This window comes from Gobio gobio (genome assembly GCF_949357685.1).
Source record: "Gobio gobio genome assembly, chromosome: 2".
In the NCBI taxonomy this organism is placed as follows: Eukaryota; Metazoa; Chordata; class Actinopteri; order Cypriniformes; family Gobionidae; genus Gobio; species Gobio gobio.
Genome location: NC_137098.1, coordinates 14,573,194 through 14,597,503, shown reverse-complemented (window position 1 = coordinate 14,597,503; position 24,310 = coordinate 14,573,194). Strand labels below are relative to the sequence as shown.

At 40.2% G+C, this 24,310-nt stretch overlaps 2 protein-coding genes across 2 annotated transcripts; one reads left to right on the top strand and one right to left on the bottom strand.

Annotated features, from left to right (window-relative positions):
- Nucleotides 1-3,011: 3,011 nt before the first annotated feature.
- Nucleotides 3,012-17,975, bottom strand: LOC307139834 (nuclear GTPase SLIP-GC-like; the record flags this gene model as incomplete). Its single annotated transcript, XM_079838953.1, has 16 exons — nt 3,012-3,515; nt 3,926-5,149; nt 5,237-5,410; nt 5,508-5,635; nt 5,775-5,868; nt 5,978-6,061; nt 6,162-6,201; nt 6,377-6,555; nt 6,652-6,846; nt 6,964-7,158; nt 7,262-7,320; nt 7,380-7,571; nt 14,259-14,315; nt 14,425-14,453; nt 16,702-16,868; nt 17,958-17,975. 15 exons carry the CDS (start codon nt 17,973-17,975, stop codon nt 4,991-4,993), a joined length of 1,770 nt encoding a protein of 589 aa, XP_079695079.1. The 3' UTR covers nt 3,012-3,515; nt 3,926-4,990.
- Nucleotides 17,976-22,247: 4,272 nt separating this feature from the next.
- On the top strand, nt 22,248-23,723 carry LOC307139825 (general transcription factor II-I repeat domain-containing protein 2A-like; the record flags this gene model as incomplete). Its single annotated transcript, XM_079838935.1, has 1 exon — nt 22,248-23,723. One exon carries the CDS (start codon nt 22,248-22,250, stop codon nt 23,721-23,723), a length of 1,476 nt encoding a protein of 491 aa, XP_079695061.1.
- Between the last annotated feature and the right edge of the window lie 587 nt (nt 23,724-24,310).

Below are 24,310 nucleotides of genomic sequence, written 5' to 3'. Positions count from 1 at the left end.
TATTCTCTCGTCCACACTGTCAAGGAGTTGGAACTTCTTCACTTCCACTGAGCCAGTCGGCTCTCCCTGCTTTTGCAGACTTTCCCAGTCTCTCCTCCATCTATGGAAATTCCTCCTAAACCCAGTGAATTTAGGTAGACTGGTTGGCTTTATTCTTACCACTGGTTGTGGAACTGCTGTTGGTTGAGGCTCTGGACCTCTTCTTTCCTCGTCTGCAATTTTTTGTGCGGTAAGGAATTCTGCTCTTCTGGCCTCGAGGTTGCTGCCGAATGTTCTCAGGTCTTTTAATCTGCCTTTCAGGTGTGCTGTCTGATCATGTGGGATCCATTTTTCCCAGTCTTTCAGGCTTACAGTTGCATCATGGATTAGCCTCCTCGCTCTCTCCAGCTGCAGTTCATAGCCGTCTCTATTGATAGCAGTGATAGGGCTTGCTTGGGCTCTGTCACAGGCTCTTTCCCCTTCTTGGATTGCAAAGTCTACCTCCTCTTTACCATATCTTGGCCAGAGGTTGGATTGGACTGCTTCACGGATGTCCCCCAGTCTCATGTCGCACTCTTCCATTGTCCTTTCAAGCTCAGCCTCCTGGTGCTTGTCGAGCTTGACTTCTTCATCCTCCTCAGTTTCCGCTTCAGCCTGTAAGCCAGCCCTGTAGTCATCATTTGCATCGCTGACATACCTTGCCAGGGAACTGAGCTTGCTGAACTCCTCTTGTAGTTCATGCTTTATCATACCATCTACAGCTTTGCTCAGGTAGTTTGCTTGCTTGGTGAAAGCAGATTTAGCTAAGGTCCGCTCTTGCTTCAGTTGCTTGACTGTTTTCCCAAGAGTTTCCTTTGCCATGGTGAAGAGTTTTCAGTCAATTCTTCCTTTGCGTCGACAGCTTGACTTCAGGCCTTTGACCCTTGTTCTCACTGCCACGCTGGTTATCAACTGTCAAGTTTTGTGTGTTTTCTGATTGACCACAGCTCTGCCCAAACTTGAAAACGGCTTTATCTCTGATGAACGCAAAGGACAACTCAAATCTGTTCACTTTATGATTTTTTTATTCTCTTAAAGGTGGTCTGATAGATTTGGGATGAAACAGAATAGGTTGATAACCTTTAAGATACACAAACAAAACATGAATTGGTTACAAATAAATCTCAATAACACTTTCTCAAAGTAACAATACAAAAATGGTACTGAATCCTCAAACCAAACAAAGTAATTTAGATATCTAAACCTAGGATCTCTAATAGTTAATAATTAAACAATACACATGATCCCATAATTAAATGTATAATAATTAAACAATACACATGCTTAGAGTAATTTTACTTCTGTTAAGTTCTACATTCACATAACAAAGTCTGCACTATTTAATTTAAATTACACGTTACAACCAAGTCATATACTCACAATTCACAAAAAGTCATATACTATATACAAAGAGTCTGTGGCAGAGGGGGCGTGGTTCAGCGAGGTTTGCAGCAGGAGAGAAAGGCGGGAGACGAGCGGTAAGTGAGTGGGTTAGACACAAACCACCTACACCTGTCTCTCATTCCAGTAATGGGCGCGGGGAGAGTATAAGAGCCATGGAGAAACGGAGGACGGGGAGAGAGAGGAGGAACTACTGACGTGCCTTGAGTTCCCGGATGGACGCAACCCGGAAGTGTTTATGACGAATGTTATGAGTTGAATGTGCACTCTAGTGCGAATACGAAACGACCTTGAGTTTATCAATAAAAACGTCAGTAGTTCAGCCGACCCCTGTGTCCTCTTCCTTGCCCTCCTTACCCGAACCTCTACAGAGTCATATACTGTAGAACTCAACACATTCAATCCTACCAGTTGCGTCTTTGGATGATCAGGAGCTGTGGTCACAGTATCTTTCTTCGGGAACAGGTGAGAGAGCCAACAGAGCTGTTACCAAACATTTTACTGCCATGCCCTCCCAGTGGGTGCGCAGGTAAATATGGGCTGCGTTCGAAACCGCATACTTCCCTACTATATAGTATGTAAAAAGCAGTAGGCGAGAGAATAGTATGTCCGAATCCATAGTATTCATAAAAGAGTAGGCGAGAACTACCAGGGTTTTGGACTATTTCTCGCGAGATTCGGACGTGCGTATACTGATGTTGCGTTCGAATATGCCTACTTACCTAATATATAGTAGGCGAAAACAGTATGTGAAAGGAGTAGTATGTTCGAAACCTCAGTAATCATAAAAGAGTAGGCGAGAAGTTCCCGGATGGCCTACTGATTCCGCCCAGATTGTGAAGCATCGTCGGATACTTTTCTATCCCTGCCTTCCCATGAGGCCACAGGAAAGGATACGTCAGGCGGAGAAAAGCCAATCAAATGTGAGTATTACAAACCAAAATCACGGTTCCTTGTGTTAAAATCGCATTTGTTGGACTACTGTAGAGTAACGTTAAACTGTTGAATTGTTGAAAGTGTAAAGACGACAGACAGTATAGTGTAGTTGTGATTGGGCTGTAAAAACACGTTTTATTATGTAATCCAAAGTGGATTTACATAAACGATATACTTAAAGATAAAGATGCTTACTAAATGTTTATTTAACATCTGACAGGAACATTTTCGATAAGTATTGCAGATGACATCACAGCATGAAATAGACATCTGATAAGAGTGATGTGTGTGTGCTATAATGTAGAGTTCACTGTGGTCAACACTGCTTACTTTACATGAACGTCAGTAATGTTAATAAATCTACATAAAGTAACTAAACATAAGTTATCTTTTTTATTTGTCCATTATACTGTTGATGAATTGAGGAACATTAACACATCAGCAACTACCTCAACATTTAAGGCTATTGAGCACATAAACTTTTATGCTTTTATCAAGGTGTTGTTTAAGATACAGGTAACATGAAAGTTGTCTGATGTTACAGGTGCAGAAGAGCACGTGTGTGTTTATCTGGTGGAGACTGGAGAGAGGGTGATGAAGTAAGGCTGTCATCAAAGGCTTTGAGTATACTACAGAAATTAATAAAACATACATTTAAATATTAAGTTCTATTTTATTTTAATTTCAAACAGAGTTATTTTTAGCACTTTTCTGATTCTTGATGTCTGTGCATTTGCTGCAGAGCTTCTGTGGTTGAGCCTTGCTCAAGGACACACTGGTGGTGACGGCTGCGGAGATCCAAGCAGAAACCTTCTGCTTATCAGTTCAGTGTTTAGCCCACAAAAGTCATAAAGCTACAATACAAATAGCATGTAATTGTAAAAATATTAAATCAAATATGGCAAGAAATGGGATGCTGACAACATGAATTGTAAAACGTTTTAAGTAGTCATGCTGATGGAGAGCAGGCACACGGATGTTTGGAGCAGACATCAGCAGTCAGATTGTCCCGCACATGTTCTCCACTCTTGCTTCAAGGTTGTGGGGTTCAGAAGGGACAGGAGGGACATGATGGACGGCTAGGACAGGCGAAGGTGTTCACGGTGGTCAACTGCTTCATCAAGCTGTGTTGAGATGGCAGCAGATGTGGTGTTCACCGTCTGTAAATGCGTGATGGTTTGTTAGAACAATACGTTTGAATAAAGCTTTGTTTCATGGTGACTTATTCATTTGTGATGTTTACTTTTATTCATTCTTTTACTCATTAATTCATGTTTCGTATTGTTGTCAGTAAATAAAATATTTTATTAACGCATTTATTCATTGCTTGACTGAAAATTGGTATTCACATCGGCTGCATTTGTCTAGTGTGTATTCATGCATCGCTATGTCATATGACAACAAGTTGCATTTTGCTTGTTTTACTAAAACAATATAATTTTCAGTAAAAAAAAAGTAATATAATTAAGTATTGGTCAGCATTTGTTATTATTATTATTGTAAGTGTTTTAGTGGGCTAGCAATGCAATTCATTCTGGGGTAATCTTAATTTTGAATAGTGATAACTTACATTTTAAGAGCATAAAATCAACAGTGTTCTCCCAAGGTGAGATCTTCGAGCAGCTGAAAGAGGTCCTCGTTGCAGACTCCGAGGGAAACCGCACAGGTCGGGCTGTGGATGCTTTGAGCTGTTACTGCACCTGTCACTCATAGGCCTATCTTTTATTTTATAATTACATGGTTGTATCTTTAACAATCCTAATAATAAAACAAATATCATGGGTTTGCATACATTATAAACAAAGAAAAAACAAGAACAAGGTTAGATATCTTTGAATAATTCATCATAATGCAATTAAATTTTATTTCATAAGCTTGAGGGGTAAAACAGGAGTTAAATTTAAAAAGGAAAATATAAAGGAGATTTAGGCCAATTTTGCTTGTGGATGAAATGTTTTGCATATAAAATAAAGAAATTAACAACATATTTAAGAGATCACGATTGTGGGTTTTGGTAAGGATAAAACTGGGTCAGATTAGTAGGGTTAATATGACAAAATAAATGGGCAGCTGTTTCTTCAACAAGCCCACAAAATTAGCAAGTTTAATCAATATTAAGATATTTATAGATCGATGAATTAAACCTGTCACTCGTCTTTCAAGTTGTTGCGCTTCAGATAACGTCGTAGGTCACATGATAACGTCAACATGGCGCATAAAGTGCGGATCACATTCATACTTAACGAGATCAGGCAATATAGTACCTACACTTTTAGCGCTCGTTAAGTAAGTACTTATTGAAAATGAGTACCTACTCAATGAGTATGCGGTTTCGAACGCAGCCATGGTCCCAAGAGCACTTCCTAGAAGTTGGTTCCACCAACTCTGGTTGCATGGTTGCCCCCTGCAGTTTGGGAGTGCCCAGTACAACTTGTCCATGAACTGACACAACAATCATGCTACAATTTAATGTTAACTGTAAATGTAGTGTCAACAGCCTCATCTTAATCATATGCACTTATCTATAACTGATCATGCTGATGCCTTAAACATCCTAAATCACTGACTAAGCATTGTAGATTATTTATTCTAAACTAAAGAAAGGGGGACTAAAAATGGAATTATGAATCGGCTCTTACGGAAGAATCTGTTTGAAATCTCCTTCAACACATTCATGCAGGTTTTCAGCCAATGCCTTGTTTAGGTCTAGGAGTTCCTTTCTACTGCTTGAGAAAAAACACCCACCATTCCTGCACAAAGCTCCAATGATATCATGAAATCCACTGCCTTTATTCTGAGTGACAGCACAAAAAAATAATACCAGTGTTAAAAAGGCAAGAAAATTGTGACTGATTATTCACAACACTTGATTCACACTCACAGGTAATATCATTGCTTTTGTTGAAGCAACACATAATTTGACAGATTTTTCCACTCCCTCTGAGAGACACTGTTCCAGAACACTATAAATTGTGTCCAAACGACTGTCCAAATCATTCAGTGCCTTCATTAGGTTCTCCTCAAATTCCATGCAGACTTTTTCTTTCATTTTAACCTAAAACATCCATGTAACAGCAGTGAATTACAGAATAATGTATATTGGCAGCATTCTGTAAACATGCATGTAAAATATATGCTATTCATACTCATACCATTTCCCTATCTGTGACACTTTGGATCAAGGACAAAACTCCCTTCGCTTCATTGAGATAATCTATGGTAAATTCTCTGGTAATGTTCTCGTTAAGAATCCTCAGATCATCCTGCAGCTTTGGGATTTCTACAGGCACATACCATTTCCAAAACACAAAGGCAAGATTTGGATTAATGTGATCAGAGCTGGTTCATAAAGTATTTAACTTTAGATTAATCAAAAATGTATTCTTGTCATAAATAATGTGGTAATAGGGATATTTTACCTGTTTCCTCAGGTTCCAGATTTAATTTAGGGTCAAAGAATGCTCTGGAATTTACAGTGAAAACTTGAAAATCATTGTCAGTGCTGAATATTTTCTAAAAGAAAAAGATAAAAAAGAATGGTAAAATATTAAAGAAACACACATGTGAGTAGAAATCATTCAAAATACTGAAAACAATACATAGAATTAGGAAATACAAAAACCTTAATATCAGAATTTTCAAACTTTTCTTTGACACTCATCTTGACATGTTTATTTCTATGAAGTATGCATAATTTTTCCTGATCCTGAAGAATGATTCAAAACACCAAAATATGAGCATAAGTTGTTTAATACAAACGTATTGTGAAATAAATGTATGCTATAACATTTCTAAATGTTTCAAACCTGATCTCTTGTGAGTTGTTCTTTAGTAAACCTTGCATATCTAAAAAGAAACGTTCAAAGGAAATAAGTCACAAATTATTTCTTTTTAAATTGTGATCTTTGCACCATACAGAATTAAAACACATGCTGTATTAAGAGGTGTTGTATGTTGCTAACATCAGTCTTATAATAAGATTCTTCCCCTTCACTTCATATGTGTCATTTTAACTAAATACCTCATATAGGCTGATGGATTGATCTCATCAGTCTTTGTACAGATGAAGTTAATGTGTTCGCATTTTCCTCCTGGTCCCAATTCTTTAGTATAGTGCTTTAAAATCCCCCAGGGTTCTCTGTCAGTGATTGCTCGATTGATATCACTTACAATCCAAACAAAAGAGCACTCTCTCAGTTTCTACAAGATTGGAAATAGTGATTTAGATGATATGGTTGTAGTAGCATAATAGATTGTGTTTCTATAATGATTTGAGAAGTGCAGTAATATATTTACAGATTTCCACTTGTCATCTCTTATTTTATTGCAGTCTCCAGTTCCAGGAATATAAACAAACGCAACATGTTTCAGGAGTTCAAGACAACCTGGGATCTTGATCGTCACACTCTTCACAAGCGGCCAGTACCAGCCACCAGGACTGGACACACTGTGTTGTGTGTAGCTTGCAACATCATTGGTGAATTCAAAGACCTGTTGAGAATTTGTTACTTCACTGCCAAACAAAACTTCAGAATACATTATAATACATTTTATATTGTAATATTGAAACCTTTGGTGTTAAAACATATTTACTCTCAAAAAACTTACATCACTTTTTGAGATTTTCTTATTGATAGTCTCAGCATATTGATCATCTTTCTTGAGCTCTTCTAAAGTTTTCTTGTCTGCACCAGCTCCATACAGCGCAGTGATCTTTTCTACAGCAATGTTATATAATTCATCATTGTCCTCACTTTCATCTGACAAAACTCTGCAAAGATCTTCGAGCTCTTTTCCCCACTCCTACAGAGGTACAATATAGAAAGTAAGTGTTAATTTCCTTTTTTTATGTTAACCTGTTTATAAAGAATTCTCTCTAAAGGCATGGTAAGATAAACAATTAAACCTCTTTAGAGAAGAATTCAATCTCTGCTATGTGATGGAGTCCTCCAGATTGGCTTCCACCTGAGTAACAACAGCTGTGCAGGCACCAAAGCAACCAGATGGCAGTAGATCCTTTTTACCCAAGACTGCATTCAATAGGGTGGTCTTCCCTTCTCCTGATTTTCCAAAAATCCCAATGGTTGCCTTCTTCCTGCTGACTTTATCCATTTGACTTATCTTTGAAATGATGTCTCGATTCATGGAAGCTTCGTCTGAGTTCAGATCAGTGACTCTCTTTATGATATTCTTTAGATTCTCCATGATCTCCATAACTGTGTGCAATAAAGAAGGAAATCACAATTGGGATGATTTTAAAATAAATACATTATATACATTTTATTTGGATTCTTTTCTAATTTTATTTATAAAACTTCACACAACCAGTTCAGTTCAGACAACCAGTATGTAACAGATCAACATAATCCAGTTAGCCCCTGCTGATAGGTGCCATGACTACACCAGTTTATAAACCTTATATCTTTCTCAGTTGACAGCCATTCAAAAGCAGACAATCAACATATAAATCACAGATATTTAATTGTATTATTGTAGAGTGGACAATCTTTGAAATAGACTTATGTTTTCCCCGGTGTCACCACTCTGAATCCAAACACACTAAGATGGATATTCTGATTTTAAACTTCTTTAATTAAACACAGTCTTAAACACAAGGTAGCAAATTAGCAGGTCAATTATGTATATGATGCATATTATGATGTTATGTTGAACTATATGCCTTTTTCCACTGACATTCTATGATTTCCAAAGCGTTTCTTAGGATGCTAATGTTTAGAAGGCTTCTGTCTGTCTCTGAGATGACAAACATGGATTGTCCCTGAGAGGGAACGAAATGCTGTGAGAACGCCTCTGCGTGATTGCGTCTTGAAGCACTTGTGGAATCAGTCCAATGGACAGACGGAACGTCATAGGAGTGTGATGTCATAGACCCGGAAACTATAAAGCACCTGTGAACACAATCAGATACTAGCTTCTGAAAAAGCCTGAAGTAAGTCGCTCACGGGTACGCAGGGAGTATGGCAGGACGACGCAGCGTCTTGTTCCCTCTCAGGGAACCATGGTTACATACGTAACCTGAGATGTTCCCTTTCAAGGGAACTTGCGCTGCGTCGAAACGCTGTGAGAACGCAATACCCACAACGCCATAAGAGCAAGTGACCGTATGTGTGAAACCATAGCGCACACTACTACGATAGCACCTGCACCCCAGGAGTGGGGCCAACATCCAGTTCACAGAACCTGACAAATATATGCCGCGAGGACCAGCCTGCCGCATACACACATATTGGGGCAGGTCAGATACATGTGTCTCTTCTTTTATACACCTATCCTTCTCAATGTTTCTTTTTATTATTTCCATAACCTGAATAATTAAGTTAAAACCATTTTCTACATTTTGGAAACACATTTCTTTAGGTGCTGCTCTGAGGTCTGTGTTAAACGTGCTGACAGGCGAATGTCCTTGGTGTGTGTGTGTGTGTGTCAACACCCCGGGAGAACCCCTCTGCAGGTGTTGTGCTATATGTCTTCCTAAAGTGACCTTAGGGTCATGGGATGTCAGGTCTACGTGACTTCTTAGGGACCCAGAGAAACTGTACCTCATTTATGTGCCTTTCTTACTAAAAGAATAAAATCACTTCTGTCCTAAAAGATAGTATCAGCATGTTTGGAGAAGTGCCTTGTTGATAGTTAGTTAAGATGTTCTCAACCTTGAGCAAGCTGTTATTCTCGGGAGCTTTGTGTGTATGTGCGTTGTATGATCTTTGCAGATTCAGTGTTGGAGATGGAGTTTCTGCAGAATATAGCAGACCTGGAGACGCTTTTCTGTGACCTCCGAGGTCATTCTAGTCCAAATCTGGGACTGGGCGACAACGAGTCTACGCATCTACGAATTTTTAGTGATATGTGCTCCTATCTGTTTACGTGTGGAAAGTTGCTTACATTGCATGTTGTTAGAACCAATCAGAATCCTTCCACATGACAATAATGACGTGGTTAGACCTTGAAAACAGTATAATTGTTCAGAAATTGTATGTACGTTAGGCGGAAGGCGGGGAGACTGTTAGAGGGAGTGCAGCCTACGAACTCCTTGTGAGACTTGAAGCTGGCTTCTGCTGATGAAACTGCAAACTATTCTTCAGTAAATTTTTCTTTAATTAATCTAACTCCTGACTCTTGGTCTTCATTTTTCTACTACTGGTCCTGGGTCCTAAGCTGTTACCCCAACACACATCTTACAGGAAACCCCCATGACAGTAAAGTTTAGACGCAGACAAACGACTGTTCGGCTTCCTCCACAGGGCTCCTTTACTGTGGATATGAGCATCCTGAGCCCTATATTGGCAAAGCAGATTTGTTTCTCTTGGTCTGACGCCGAGTAGGACATAGGCCTGCAGCACTATAGGTCTTAGGCCAGCTACACACTGTAAGCGTGGCGTGAGCGTGGTGTTTCTGTTGCGTGTCAGCTGCGTGACGTTTTCTATCTCTTTGCACACCAGAAGCGTGTCTGACGCGGCGCTGCTGCTGCTGGGTGATGTACAGGGAAGGCCTATACTTCATGTTAAACATAAATATATAGCCTACTGATACAGCAAAGACCAAGTCTGCAGTATTGATGGCAAAATAGGCTACAGAATATTTCGTTCTGTATTGACAGGTGCAATATTTGAAAATCTATAATTATTATAATTTTTTTAATTACAATTATATCTGCATTTATTTAAAAACCTAGAGACTTTCAAAATGACATTAATTAATATGTATTGGTGTCAAAATGACATAAACAGCTTTTCCTATTCTGCCACGGACCCTGAGTTGAGCGATCACTCATGATCGCTCCCCTAGCCCGCAAAGGAAAACTCTGTCGTTAGCGCAACACGACGAACATGAGTCCCCAACACGGCCTTTGGGACATAAACCAAGGATCTTTCCACATAACTAAAGCATGACTTCAATCATGCGGAGCAGGTATCCCCTCAGGGAAAACCCCTTGGTTATGAGCCACCACTGTCATGGTCTCATGCTCAGCAGGCCATAAAGGTATCCCCGTTGGACGCAGCTGCCATAAAAACCTAACAGATTCTGAAACTGTTTGACAGAAAGTGGTCGTCCAAGCTTTGCTGAGAGAATCAATGCAATGCATACAGGTGATAAATGAGCCCACATCGCTACCAACTCCCATATCATGCCCAGATAAGTAGCCTCCTTTTGCTTCTGCCTTCTTTTTTTTTTCACCAACAAATCTTTATTGGTAGCAGTCCCTCAAGACTGACCTCTGGTATACTGCGAACAGCAAGCGCAGTGCCCTGAAGCGGCAAACTGGCAGGGAACAGCTAGCCTGACTGCTCTTGGACCCTCCCCGCACATCCCAGGACCACTATGTTTCCGGGTGGACCGCGAGATATGTGCTCGCCAGGGACCACTGTGCCCCAAAACACACGAGGGGGCGGAGTTGGCAGAACGGTCCCCCTGAGGGCACCTAAGGGAGACGGGCACCGTATAATGAGGTGGATACCACCTTCCTACGGAGGGGACCCTCAGAGACATGACATTGATATCCGCAGAAATATTAAAGATACCAGTCTCTCAAGGCTGGCCTCTGGTGTACCAGGAGCAGCAAGCACAGTGCCCTGAAGCGGCGAACCGGCAGGGAACAACTGGCCTGACTGCTCTAGGACCCTCCTCGGAGGGGGTGTGCATCCCAGAGCCACTACGTTTCCGGGTGGACCCTGAGATATGTGCTCACCAGGGACCACTGCGCCCAGAAACACATAAGGTGGCAGGGTTGGCAGAACGGTCCCCCTGAGGGCACCTAAGGGAGACGGGCACTGTATAATGAGGTGGTCATAGAATAGTGGTCATGGACATTTAGAAATATATATATATATATATATATATATATATATATATATATATATATATATTTATTTATTTTTTTAGTTTTTTTCCATAGGTATAAAAAAATTCTCAAGCCACAAAGAAATATGACAATTTGTCAAAGTTAAATACATTAAAAACCACTCAGCTTTTCACAGGCTAAATATTCTTATTAGCATGTAAAATGCAAAAAGAGTCATGACATGAACATAGGAACAGAGAGAAAGGGCTTCTCTTTTTCTTTTTCTCTCTTTTTTTTTCTTCCCCCACTTATAAATAAATTGCGGAAACATAATCTACGTGTTGCCTCTGTGAATTGCTTTCACATTCATTTTTCTTTCATGTTTTTCTCTTTTACAAGAACAAATGTGGAAAACTCCTGCCTAACTTTATCTAAAGACACCAATTTTACAGACAAGATTCACACAGAGCGCTTTTGAAGGCACAGAAGCTTGTATCTGATTGTGTTCACGGGTGCTTTATAGGTTCCGGGTCTATGACATCACCCGCCTATGACGTTCTGTCTGTCCATTGGACTGATTTCACAAGGGCTTCAAGACGCAATCACGCAGAGGCGTTTTCACGGCATTTCGACGCAGCGCGAGTTCCCTTGAAAAGGGAACTATTTTTTTTTTACATGGATCTTTGTCAACACATGCAAGTGACCACTAGGTGTCGTCATAGAGACGGGTGTCGGATTGATTCAAAGCTTCAACTGGTTCAGTGCTTCACAAAGCCTCTAGTCTGCCCATCATAGGCCTTTATCACAGAGGAATTGAATACCGGAAGTGCGCGTCGAAGCAGTGTGCTGATTCTTCCGGTTATGCATGTTTTCAATGTGCTGTGAACACCTAGCTGAACAAACGACAATTAAAATAAGCATCTGCAGGATGATTTAAAAATCCGGACATTTTCCGAGACAGGAGAAGAGATAAACTGATCATTACTGTGTACAGGATTTTTCAAACTCTGTTGAACTTGTAGTTTTTTAATCCGACATAAGCCGAGGGTCGTAAACATACGTGATTATTTCACCACACGGTGTCAGTGCACGTCTAAATAGTGTCCGCGATTAAGTGTGTGTGAGACCTGACGAATAAGATCTGAATGAACATATTGATTTGTATTAATATTTTAGTCATTTTTCTGTCACTTTTCAGTGACAATCATTTCACTGTAGCCTACAGTATATGTAATTCACACATTTATGCCAAAATTCAGTCACGCTGTTAACGTATTACTGTTTAAGATTAATTAAATGCTTAACATTGTTTACTTCTTTAAGGCAGTTACCGCGCATTCATTCATCTATTTATTACATGAAAATGAACCATGGTTTTTATTACAAATAAAATAAAACATGGTTATTGTAGTTTATCATGGTATGTGTGGTAAAACTAATACAAATGGTAGTCAATCCACGAAAAAAAAACATGGTTACTACATTCTTACTATAATAAAACCATGGTTAACTTTCGTAAGGGTGTTTATCAGTCAAATTAATTTAAAAATGTAACAACAGGTATGAAATATGATTAGTAAGAGACACACTGTTAATGAGAAGACTCAATCACTGGACTGCGGCAGGTTAGAAATGTATTTATTATTCAGAATGCACATTTGGATGGGAACATTTCAGCAGGCTGACGATATGAGACGTAAATATCCGCAGTTTGGAAATGCATGCAAGACACACACACACAACTTCATCCCACCATATCAGTCTCACCCATGCTCTCCTCTATTCTTTTAGTGTCAGGAAATGTTCAAATCTGAGGTAAGGATGTCATTATTTAGTATTAGAGCACGGGATCGCTGCAGTTACACCCGCGTTTTGATTGAGTCGCGATGGCACCGGAAGTAGAGGTGCACTGCTTCACTTACCGGAAATAGGAAGTGTGATAAAGGCCTATTAGCAAAAGGCTCCTTTGATTTTATTTTCCTCTAAACCACTAGATGGCACAAAAACTTGCCTCTACACTTTCCAAAACATCCGCTTTTCAAGATGCCTGTGGAAATTTGTCTGATCTTTGAAATGATCTCAGGCAGCAGCGCAAAGTTAATTCTGCACTAATCTAATATTTGATGTTTTTAAACATTTTGTAGATTTATGTGAGGGAGAGAATCAATCACTAAAGTGATTGAATATATTTTGAGACAAAGGTCTTCTTGATGATTTTCAATTTTTTTCTAAGGTAATTAAAGCAACATTTTTCAATAAAGGAAGAGTATGTAAAAGTATGGTATTTGGGGTAAAAGACACCTCTGCTGTTGGGGTTAAAGGCAACATATTTAACATGATAATAAACAGCCAGCTGACTTTTCCATTGGTTGACATGACATGGTTAGATTCAGATTGTATATTAAGTTGGGTGTCCACCTTAGAGATAATCACCTTATTTATAATGAAACCATCATATTTAAATATAAGATCTTAATCATATAATATAATATTTGTTACTACTGTAAATCTATATTAAATTATTATGGGATCTCCTTTGCCTTTTATACTGTGCCTTTTACCCCATACTTATGAGCTGTTTACTCTGTGTGTAGGGTAAAAGACATATGAATTGAACCAGTATTTCCACTTGCCTTTGTGTAAGCTGGTGCGAGTGAGTGGAGGTGGGGCTAATTTGCATATTCATGGTTCCACATATACTAAATGAAGCAAGGGTGTAGAGTTAAATTCAAGCTATTTTAAGGCATGATGATTTTATTTCTTCACTGGAAAAAACTTATAAATGTCACTTTGGTGATCATGATTTGATGAAGTGATTTGTGGAAACACCGCTGAATGAAATGACAAATCAAATCTGTAACCATGATTACAAACACAGACAGGAAAATGGTGCAAATGCAAAACAAAGTCCAGACTGAATGATACTGAGATGCCGTCTATTGCAAAAAATTATAATATATATATTGTTCCGTCACATGGCATTTATTGATCAGATGGCTCAAAAAAAAAATAGCCTCCTGTTAAATAATAAAAAGTCTGATATAACCCATTAGTATATACTTTGTCTCTAAATTAAAGGTGGGCAGATTCAGATTTCACTTGCCTGTTGTCTGCGGCATGCTTGTGTCAGATGAGTCATGATCATACTTTCTTTTTGTACCTATAAGAGAATTCATTCCACTCATTATATCTCCTCAATCACTGGCTGTAAAGCAAACACATAGTGAAGGAAATAATTTGTTGTTGTTTTTTAATAGAAACTTTCATACCTTGGCTAGCCATTGTTAGATCGATGGTCCTGAAGGGGAAAAACATACACTTGGATCAAGCACATGGTCTAGATTATACTAGAGAACTTTATGTATCCCATTGCTGAGGGCAATACCATAAAGAGACATCAGAAAATTAATTTCCATCGTATTAGGACACAATTTCATGATTTTTTTTAAAAACATGACTTATTTTTTATTTTAATGTTTGTATCCTCCAGGATACGTCACCCCTTTTTGGGTATAAATTAATTGGGGGAAAAAAGAAAAAAGAATGCTTGTTTAGCAATGTGTGTTACAACATTTTAGAAACATTTATTCTCTTGCACCTTAAAGTAAACATTCTTTGTAAAATTCTGTTAACCAATACATATTTATGAATATATCAGCCTACTGTGTCATACTTAATATGCAAACTTCTAGGGCCTATAAATGATCAAGACAACCAAAACTTTGCTGAAAAACCTGTTGTACACAATCTACTTCATGCCTTCAGATTGATAGTTCATACTTTTTTTTAATCAATAAAGTCTTTTTTTGCTCAGAAATCTTTAATGATTTTTATAAAGTAAATGTAAGATAAACATTTAAGGGACTGAAGTAACTTGGGTTTACTTGAATATTCATACATAATTAATTTGTAATGTTAAAAAATTTATATATTTACGTATGCATTTTTTTTTCATGTTCATGTAAATATCAAATATGACAACAGGCTTTTGGGGAACATTCATGTGTCCATCTCACAATTATCATTGATTTGCAATTGTTTTTTATATATGAGCCGTAAAAGCCTGATGTATAAAACATGATACTCAGCACACACAGCCATTGTATATACTGTATATATGTTTTGTGTATAAAATATGATACTCAGCACACACTAGTTTGCATGTGTTTTTTTATGAGGAGCATATTTCATACACACATGTATACAGTATATATATACACTGTATGTAAAATTACTGAAATATAAACAAATTGCCTTAAAAATCCATGTATTGTTGACCTAAAACTGAATTCAATATAGATGACTAAATGACTATTAATGACTAAATGATTGAATATAATGTTTCATTTAAGAGTTTTAAGTATTGAACTGATTTTATAAAACAGGCCACAAAGTATAAAGTCCATAGAACACTTTCTATTTTTATAGCCCCAAAGAGGTGATGTATCCTTGGAGATACAAACATTTACATACAGATTATGAAACATTTTAAAAATCAAATTAATAAAATTCAACATAAACAACTTTTTAAAATTCCCCTCCAAATATTGTAAATATGAGAAATATATCAACTTTTATCTGAAGGTGAGTAGATTTCCCATTACAGGTGGTCATGTTGTTTTTAAATGTTACCCATGAGCTAAACAAAAAAATGTATAAACAAAGTATCTAAATATTCACAACGAACACCCTGAGACTTTCACTTTCCCTGCCTCTCCCCACAGCCTCTCAAATGTTTGTATCCCCAAATCTTTTTATGGTTAACATGCTGCTATTTCTATCAGAAATGGAATATCGTTAACATATAAAATGTTTATATGTTTTTATTGGATAAAAATAATTTTATCCAATTATCCTGGAAGGATTATTTATTAGATATATAGGGGAGACTTGGAATGACTGTAACATTTTTTTTGCTTCAACATTGTTTCATTATTAAACTTTTTATCTTATTTCTTTATTTATTTACCTACATATACAGTTAACACAACTTGAGTAACACTAACAAAAAACAAACATATTGCTATTTACAATTAAGTTTTCAAATTTGAACAAAAGTTAAGAACCATAATAATTTGAGGGAAGTGTTACCTTGTATGTCTCAGGATAATGTCTGTGGAACAGGACACTGCTGTCAATTCAGCTATCAAGTTGAGCTCCAATGAGAGTTCAGACATTAGATCTGCCTTTATACAGACTCAGCTTTTGGGTGTGGACTTCTCAATAAAACATTATGACATCGAATGAAACACGCTGAGAAAATTTGTCTAATTTTTATTTAACTTCATATTGCACTGAATTATTATATCTTAAATTACTAAATCCTTAGCTTTATAGTGTGCCAAAAGAATGTGTTTAAGGAAAACTAAAGTGAAAGTAGATAAAGTTAAAGACTAAAGCATCATGCATTGTGTTAACAAGGAAACACCAGACTTTGCCTATTCTTTGCATATCTTTTGCATCTATATTAAAACTATATATTTGACCTTTCATGCAAATCATGACAGAGTATGAGTCATATGAGCCTCCAGCACATGTTCAGATACCCCTTCTCCACCGACATGGTTCTGTTGCTGGTTCCTGGCTTGTGTCCATTCTCAAACAGCTCTGTGCATTTCCAATGCAGAAAAGGTGGAAACCGTGTTGAAAAGATCGGTTTAATGCTGGTCCTAAAACTTGCTCGTCTTTCAATGAAGCCAGGGATCAGGACTTTCTGCGAGAGCGCAAGATAATGATGCATGGATCATGGTTATATCCGCAAACACTGCGGACAATCCGCGAGCCAAGTAATAAAAAGTAACATTCCAATAAATTTTGGGTGGATAAGAGATTGAAATCAGGTGCTTGATCAGGTTGATAAATCACAGAAAGCCATAGGTTTGGGTGGGTGATTTAATTTTAAAAGTAGATTCGGGTGACGTTACAGCTGATCAGTGCATCTCCAGCACACAAGCCCCTGCCCCTCCTTGACATTCCTCGTCAATCGTCACATCCACCACAGTCAATGCTAAAAAGTCAAGTATCCTGCTTTGAAGCGTCGCCGTTGAATTGGTATACACTTGCTGCATGTCTCATAAAGCAGGGCTGCCAACTCTCATGCATTTGACACTTCTCACGTTACACATCCATTTTCTCACGTAGTGAAAAATCACAAAGCAAAGAGGACACTAACTCTGTCAGACAGATTAGGTTAATTTTGATATGAAACAAAGTCTCAGCTTTCAAATTTTGCCAATTTTATAAAAAAATTCAAACAATAAATACCGTTTTGGCACTCTTAAATGTAGTGTGACAGATCACTTTAGCACCGCAGCTCAAGAGGCAAGTGAACTAATCATATCTTCCTCTTTATTACTACTGTCATTAGAGATCACGACGGCCGCGGGACCTGGGGGTAAGAACAGCCCCAGTGAGAGAACGGAGCGGGGAGCATGAGGAGCGACAGAGACGAGAGAGTGGAGAGAGGAAAAAAAAAAAAAAAAATTCTGGTCCGGTTCCCAGACACACTGCCGCTCGGTCCTCAGCCAGCCGAGAGGCTCTTCCTCGCGGTGCCATGCGGTGGTACTGGACGCTCGGTGGACGGCCCGATCCTCCTTTGCCCCCAGGCGGCCGGCGGTGGCTCCTCCTTCTGAGGGCGGCCGGAAGCGAGTCCCCGTCCGCGCTCCCTGCTCCTCCCCCATGCGGCGGACACCAGCAGGCTCCGGCTCCAGGCAAGCGCTGGGGACTCCTTCACCCCCCTCGCGGACGGCAGCCACCCCACCTCGACCCAGGGGCACGGCAGCAAGGTCTCCGTCCCACTGACCTTCATCCGCTCCAGCATCACCGCTTCGGGCTCTCCTCCGCGCTGCCCGAACTCCGCGGCACCGCGATCCCCCTCAGCTGCGAGGGCTCTTCGACAGCATGTCCCTCCTTCCTCCCGGGCTTCGGCACCACTGTAGTAAAGCTTGTTCGTGGGAAGAAGGAGGCGGGAACCGGCGAACATTCAACAAATTTTAATCAAACAAACACAAAATAAAATGCCAGCAACAGCCCCTCACGGTCGACTGCCGCCTACACACAAACAAACACAAAATGAAAATAAAAAGCTGCAGCCCCTCGCGGACGACTGCAGCGTGCACATAACAAAACATAAATAAAACTCAACATAAAATCCAGGCCTGGTCCTCTCTCGTCCCTCACTGTCGTCGCTCCTCCTTTATACTCCCGTCACTCCTCCGCGAGAGCCGAGATCGCTGCGGCGCGCAGCTGGCGCTCATCCTCCCTGATGAGCGCCGCCTCGTCCCACCCTCACGGTCCCTCTGCCTCGCTGCTCGCCACAGCCCTATTTGAGGGGACAGCCATTTGTAGTGGTGTCCGAAATAATAGTGGACGATATTAAGTGCACTCATTCAATCCCACAATGCACTGCATTAATGAGTGTACAATTGATGTACGTGTACATCTGTGAGAGTCCCACGTCAAATTAATTACAGTGTTTGACCAGAAAATGGCACCCGCAGCTTTTCCAAACTGCTGATCCAATGTGGCTACAGCGTAATATGTGACCAGTCACGGAAAGTAGGGACACAAGTCAGTAGCACAAGTTTTGAGCAAAATGAGAAAGAACCCACTGAGCAAAGTTATGTCCAAAAGACGTTTTTTCAACATCTTTGCAACTAGAGGCGTACATTGAAAAGACGTCCACTGAGGAGCCAGAATTAAAGTTTTTATGCCGTCTGTTTTTGACGTGTTCTGCACGTCCGATATACAGGTGCTGGTCATATAATTAGAATATCATCAAAAAGTTGATTTGTTTCACTAATTCCATTCAAAAAGTGAAACTTGTATATTATATTCATTCATTACACACAGACTGATATATTTCAAATGTTTATTTCTTCTAATTTTGATGATTATAACAGACAACTATGGAAAATCCCAAATTCAGTATCTCAGAAAATTAGAATATTCCTTAAGACCAATACAAAAAAAGGATTTTTAGAAATCTTGGCCAACTGAAAAGTATGAACATGAAAAGTATGAGCATGTACAGCACTCAATACTTAGTTGGGGCTCCTTTTGCCTGAATTACTGCAGCAATGACCAGCACCTGTAGATGTTCATGGAACCTCAAGGTTAAAAACTAGTTCAAATGTGCTCATTGTGGACATATTTTCCATTTGTAATTGTAAAGCAACTCACAGACAGTGTGTGTTTGTCCAGAAATCATGAAAATAAAAGAAACTTAGCTCACACCTTTAGACACTTTAGACAACTTAGCATCTGTAATTCACACATCTTTGGATCGTGAGAGAATCGTGGGATTCAATCCAGGATCTTCTTGCTGTGAGGAGACAGTGTTTCCCACTGAGACACTGGTGCTGCCCTTAATCACAGACATAAGACACACTTTGACTATTCCTGTTAGAAGTCTACAGAAGCTCTTACTGAGAATTAACAGAGGTTTAGATGGTGATATTTATGGTTCATTTGAAGTCACCATTGTGGTGGGGAGCGTTTGCTTTAGTTGGGATCTTGGTCCCCATACTTCTTGAGTTAGCTTTTCTTTGGCTGCTGTAACGGTGTGTGTGAAACACAATAGTTGTGGCTGAGAAAGCAAAGATTAACGGACATCAGGTGTTGTCTCCGGTTACAGCGTTGTCGTGAAGACGGTGAAACCGAAGATTTCGGCTTGATAAGTCAAAGTGTACGCCGTTCTCTCCTTTGTTTGACGTCAGGTTGTGCGCCGTTATCTCTTTTATTTACTTGAGTGGAGTCTATGCAATGGCGGATGTAGCTTTTAATAACTCTGCTAAGAATTAAAACAGAACAAATTAAAATAAATGTGAGTAAATTAAATTTGAAAAAAAATAAATGAAAAGGAAAAGCAGATAACAGTGGTGGAAAACAAGGGAAGCACTCGTCTGCTTATTTGGACTGAAATGGACTACCCCCCTTGCTCTGTGTCCTGCTATATGGACCATCCAATATAAAGAGGGTTTTATTCAAGAATTTTCTAACCTTTTGGCTTCCCTGAAGCCACATTATGACAGTTTTCCGATTCTCTGTGACTTTAATATTCATGTCTGCTGCCAATCCAAACCTTTGGTGGAGTGTCACATCTGTTCTGTGTCTGGCACTCTGTGGGACTTTTATGTTGTAGTTTATCTGTGGATTGGATAAATGCACAATTGTTGCAATGCTAGGATCTCAGTTGTCATTATGTCAGACTGTACGACAGTCAGACGCGAAAAACGGACGCAAGCAAGAGACTCGTATGGACTGAGTTTTACGTCATCAATCCATGACACGTTCGGTAACAGTTCGGCTCAGTTGGGCTTTCATTCCTTCCTGTTCTTCCTATTTAGATCAAGAGGGCATGGAATAATCTATATTCACTGACATCAGCGGTATGGTCGCTGATGGCTGGAGGATAGGAGAATATGGATGTGTGTCGTCGCCTCCGATTTATGGGATGTGTGCAATCTCGCATCTGGGAAGCTGAGAGCTCCAACCCTGCCACCTAAACGATGTGTCGCTTTAATGGCAGGGCATACACGGCAGCAGGTCAGCCTGGTGCTACTTCTCACAGCAGTGTCTCATGCGCAACAGGCCGGTTTGCTGAGGGATCTCGATCAGGGGATGTTCCCTGATGCAGTGGTTGCGCAACAGGCGGAGACTGGGCCCGAGGGCCAGCATCGCGGAGGAACAGCGCATTTGGCAGCGTCTGAGGACCTGCATACCACTGAGATCCTGGTCCAGGCAGGCGGGAGGTGTCATGGTCCGAGGACCGGAGACGGGGCCCGAGGGCCAACATTGCCTCTTGTGCACCCCCACAGTCGAGGGGGAGGCACAGAGAGACGGACTCCCGGGAAAAGTAGGAGCTGTGTATCACAAAACGCAGTCAGCGTTCATGATGGGTCTCCTCCCTGAGGGTGAGCTGAGAATTACATTGACCCTCACTCCTCTTCTTCATCATCTCCCCAGGCGCTTCTTACATCCGGCCTGGGGTGGGCCCGTGATGATGATATTCTAGGCCCCACCTGGCTGGTCTGTGAATGCGCCCCCTCAGGATGGCGTATACTAGATTGATGGCTGGTTGTTTCAGGTTTGAAGTGCCGGAGGAGCGAGTGGTGAGTCCCCCTCGAGAAGGGTGAAACATTACTTACTATGTTTTTCAGGACCCCTTTATTTTTCGCTCTCCTGAGAGGCTTATTGGGAAATTATGAAACATCGCTGGACTTCGCAGGGCCAGCAGCTCCCCATGAGTAGCTAAGAACGATCTTCTTTACAAATTTCAAATCAAATCACTGTATTGTCACACAACCATATACACAAGTGCAACAGTAGGTGAAATTCTTAGGTGCAGTTCCAAGCAACATAGCAGTCATGACATGACATGAGACGTACAACATTTAAAGCAACATTAGATTACAACATCTGATGCGCACATAATTACTCACAGCACAGTTTACACTACAACAGGGGTCACCAACATGGTGCCCCACATGAGTCGCCCGCGGGCCTGTTCTAAAAATAGCTCACCAAAGCCCCACCAGTGAGCTGCATCAGAATTAACTTTTTTAAATCACACTTGCATTGGTCTAAATTTGAAAATGACAATATAAAAAAAAAACTTAAAACATTGTTTAATATTAGATTAGAGCTAGCTGGTCTCCACGCCATGGCAACGGTTGCCGTGGAGACTAGCTAGCGGGCGCAGTGCAGGTGAGGAGATGATTTACCCCTGAAAACATGGCAGAAAAACGAAAGAAAACATAGTTTTCACAGTGAATGGGAGGAAGAATTCTTTTTTACCAATGTGAAAGATTCCTGCGTGAGTCTCATTTGCGGGGCGACGGCAAAGAGGCACAATGTGGAGAGACATTTCCGAACGTGTCACGCAAACTACCATGCTAACTACCCGCCGGGCAGTGCACTACGAGTGGAAAAAGCCCGCGAGTTAAAGGCAGGTTTGTGCAAACAGCAGTCTTTTTTCACGAGACCGGTGAAAAACTCCCAAAAAGTAACCGAAGCCTCATTTAGAGCTACACATTTCTTGATTAAGAAAAAGGCGGCATTTTCAGACGGGGAGGTTTTCAAAGAAGCAATGATGATAATTGCAAAAACTGTGCTTAAAGACGAGAAATGTGGAACGGATGTAATCTCCACTCTCTCCGATGTCCAACTGGGGGCAACTACAATGGTAAGAAGAGTGTCGGCTATGTCTGGGAACTTGGCCGATCAGCTGAACCGGGATCTGGCGAAGTGCAGGTGGTTCAGCATCCAGTGTGACGAGTCCGTGGACAGCAGCAGTACAGCGCAGCTGATGGTCTTTATCCGTATGGTGTTTGATGATTTCTCCACAAAAGAAGAACTTCTGACACTACTGCCCCTAAAGACAACTACGAGGGGAGTTGACATCTATAACGCGGTGAAGGAGTTTTTCGCTGAGAAAAAGGTACCGTTGGAAAAGCTAGTATCAGTGACTACTGACGGGGCTCCTGCTATGATCGGCCGACATATGGGATTCATCGCTCACTGTAAAGGTGACCCAGAGTTCCCAAACTTCATGAATTACCACTGTATCATTCACCAGCAGGCGTTATGTGCAAAGGTGATCGGCTTTGGGCAGGTCATGACTCCCGTCGTGACGATCATAAACAGCATCCGCTCCAGAGCCAAACAGCACAGAACATTCAAGGTGCTATTGGAGGAGCTGTCAGCTGAATATGGTGACCTGCTACTACACACGGAAATCCGATGGCTCAGCAGGGGACGAATTTTGCTTCGTTTTTTGTCACTTTTGGGGGAGATCAAAGAGTTCATGCAATCCAAAGGCGAAGACACCTCGCTGCTGGAGGACACTGAGTGGACACTTGACCTTGCATTTTTAACGGACATTACTGGGAAACTGAACCATTTGAACTGTGAGCTGCAAGGCAAAGGCAAGACTGTTGCTGACATAAGTGCTTTAAATGCATTTAAAGCCCAGATGAAAATTTTCTCTGTGCATTTACAGAGAAAAAAGGTGCTGCACTTTCCCTCTGTGCAAATGGTGCTGAAAGACAATGCTTCTGCGTCTGAGACGTTTGACAAAGTTGCAGAAAAGTACTCTCAAGTCATAAACAGACTTGGGCAAGAGTTTGAGAACAGGTTTAGTGACCTTTATCAGCTTGAGCCATGTGTGTCATTAATTTCCAATCCTTTCATGAACGTGGACACAACATGCATTGCTGAACAACTAAGTGCAACGTTCAGCTTGGATGCTGGACAGGTGGAAATCGAAATTGTAACATTGCAAAATGACATTCACCTCAAAGCCTATCAGGCTGCACCAAACTTTTGGTGCCTTGTTGACACAGAAAAGTACAGTGGTGTATGCACAGCAGCTATGAAGGTTGCCAGCCTGATTGGTTCCATCTATCTTTGTGAATCAGCCTTTTCTGACATGAACTTCATCAAAAACAAACACAGAACACGCCTCACTGATGCACATCTGCAAGACTCACTCAGAGTTGCAGTGTCAAGTTACACCCCAGATTACAATACACTGGTGAACAGCATGCAATGCCAGGCTTCCCACTAACAGACAAAGAAACTGATAACAGATGTTCTCAGTGGCAACATGGCAGTTGAATTCAGTTATTGGAAAATCGTTAAAAATGCTGTAGATTTGGTGATAAGTTCAGGGAAATCTGAAAGTTGATTTTTGTATGTTATTTGATTGTATGTAACATGTAATTGATAATCTGTACAAACATGGTGCAACGTAGTGCATGATTTGTTATAAAATTGTTAGTGGCTAGTGAAAAGGTTGTAGAAGTGATCATTTGAAAATGTAAATACTTGCAGAGATTTATAGAAATAAAGAGTTGCATATTGATATTTATCTGTTTCTTGTTAAATCATTGTTGATAATTATTCTGAGAAATCATTAACTTGATCAGTGTAGATGAATATCATTAATTATTAATAATGACATATAATTAAAGGTAAATTGAGCAAATTTGCCATTTCAGAAATGTGTATATAAAACTGGTAGCCCTTCGCATTTATCGGAACCCAAGAAGTAGCCCTCAGATTCGAAAGGTTGGTGACCCCTGCACTACAATAAACAATAAATAATTTACACAATGTGAGTGCAGTTCTCACAGCACAATATACTTTAAACAA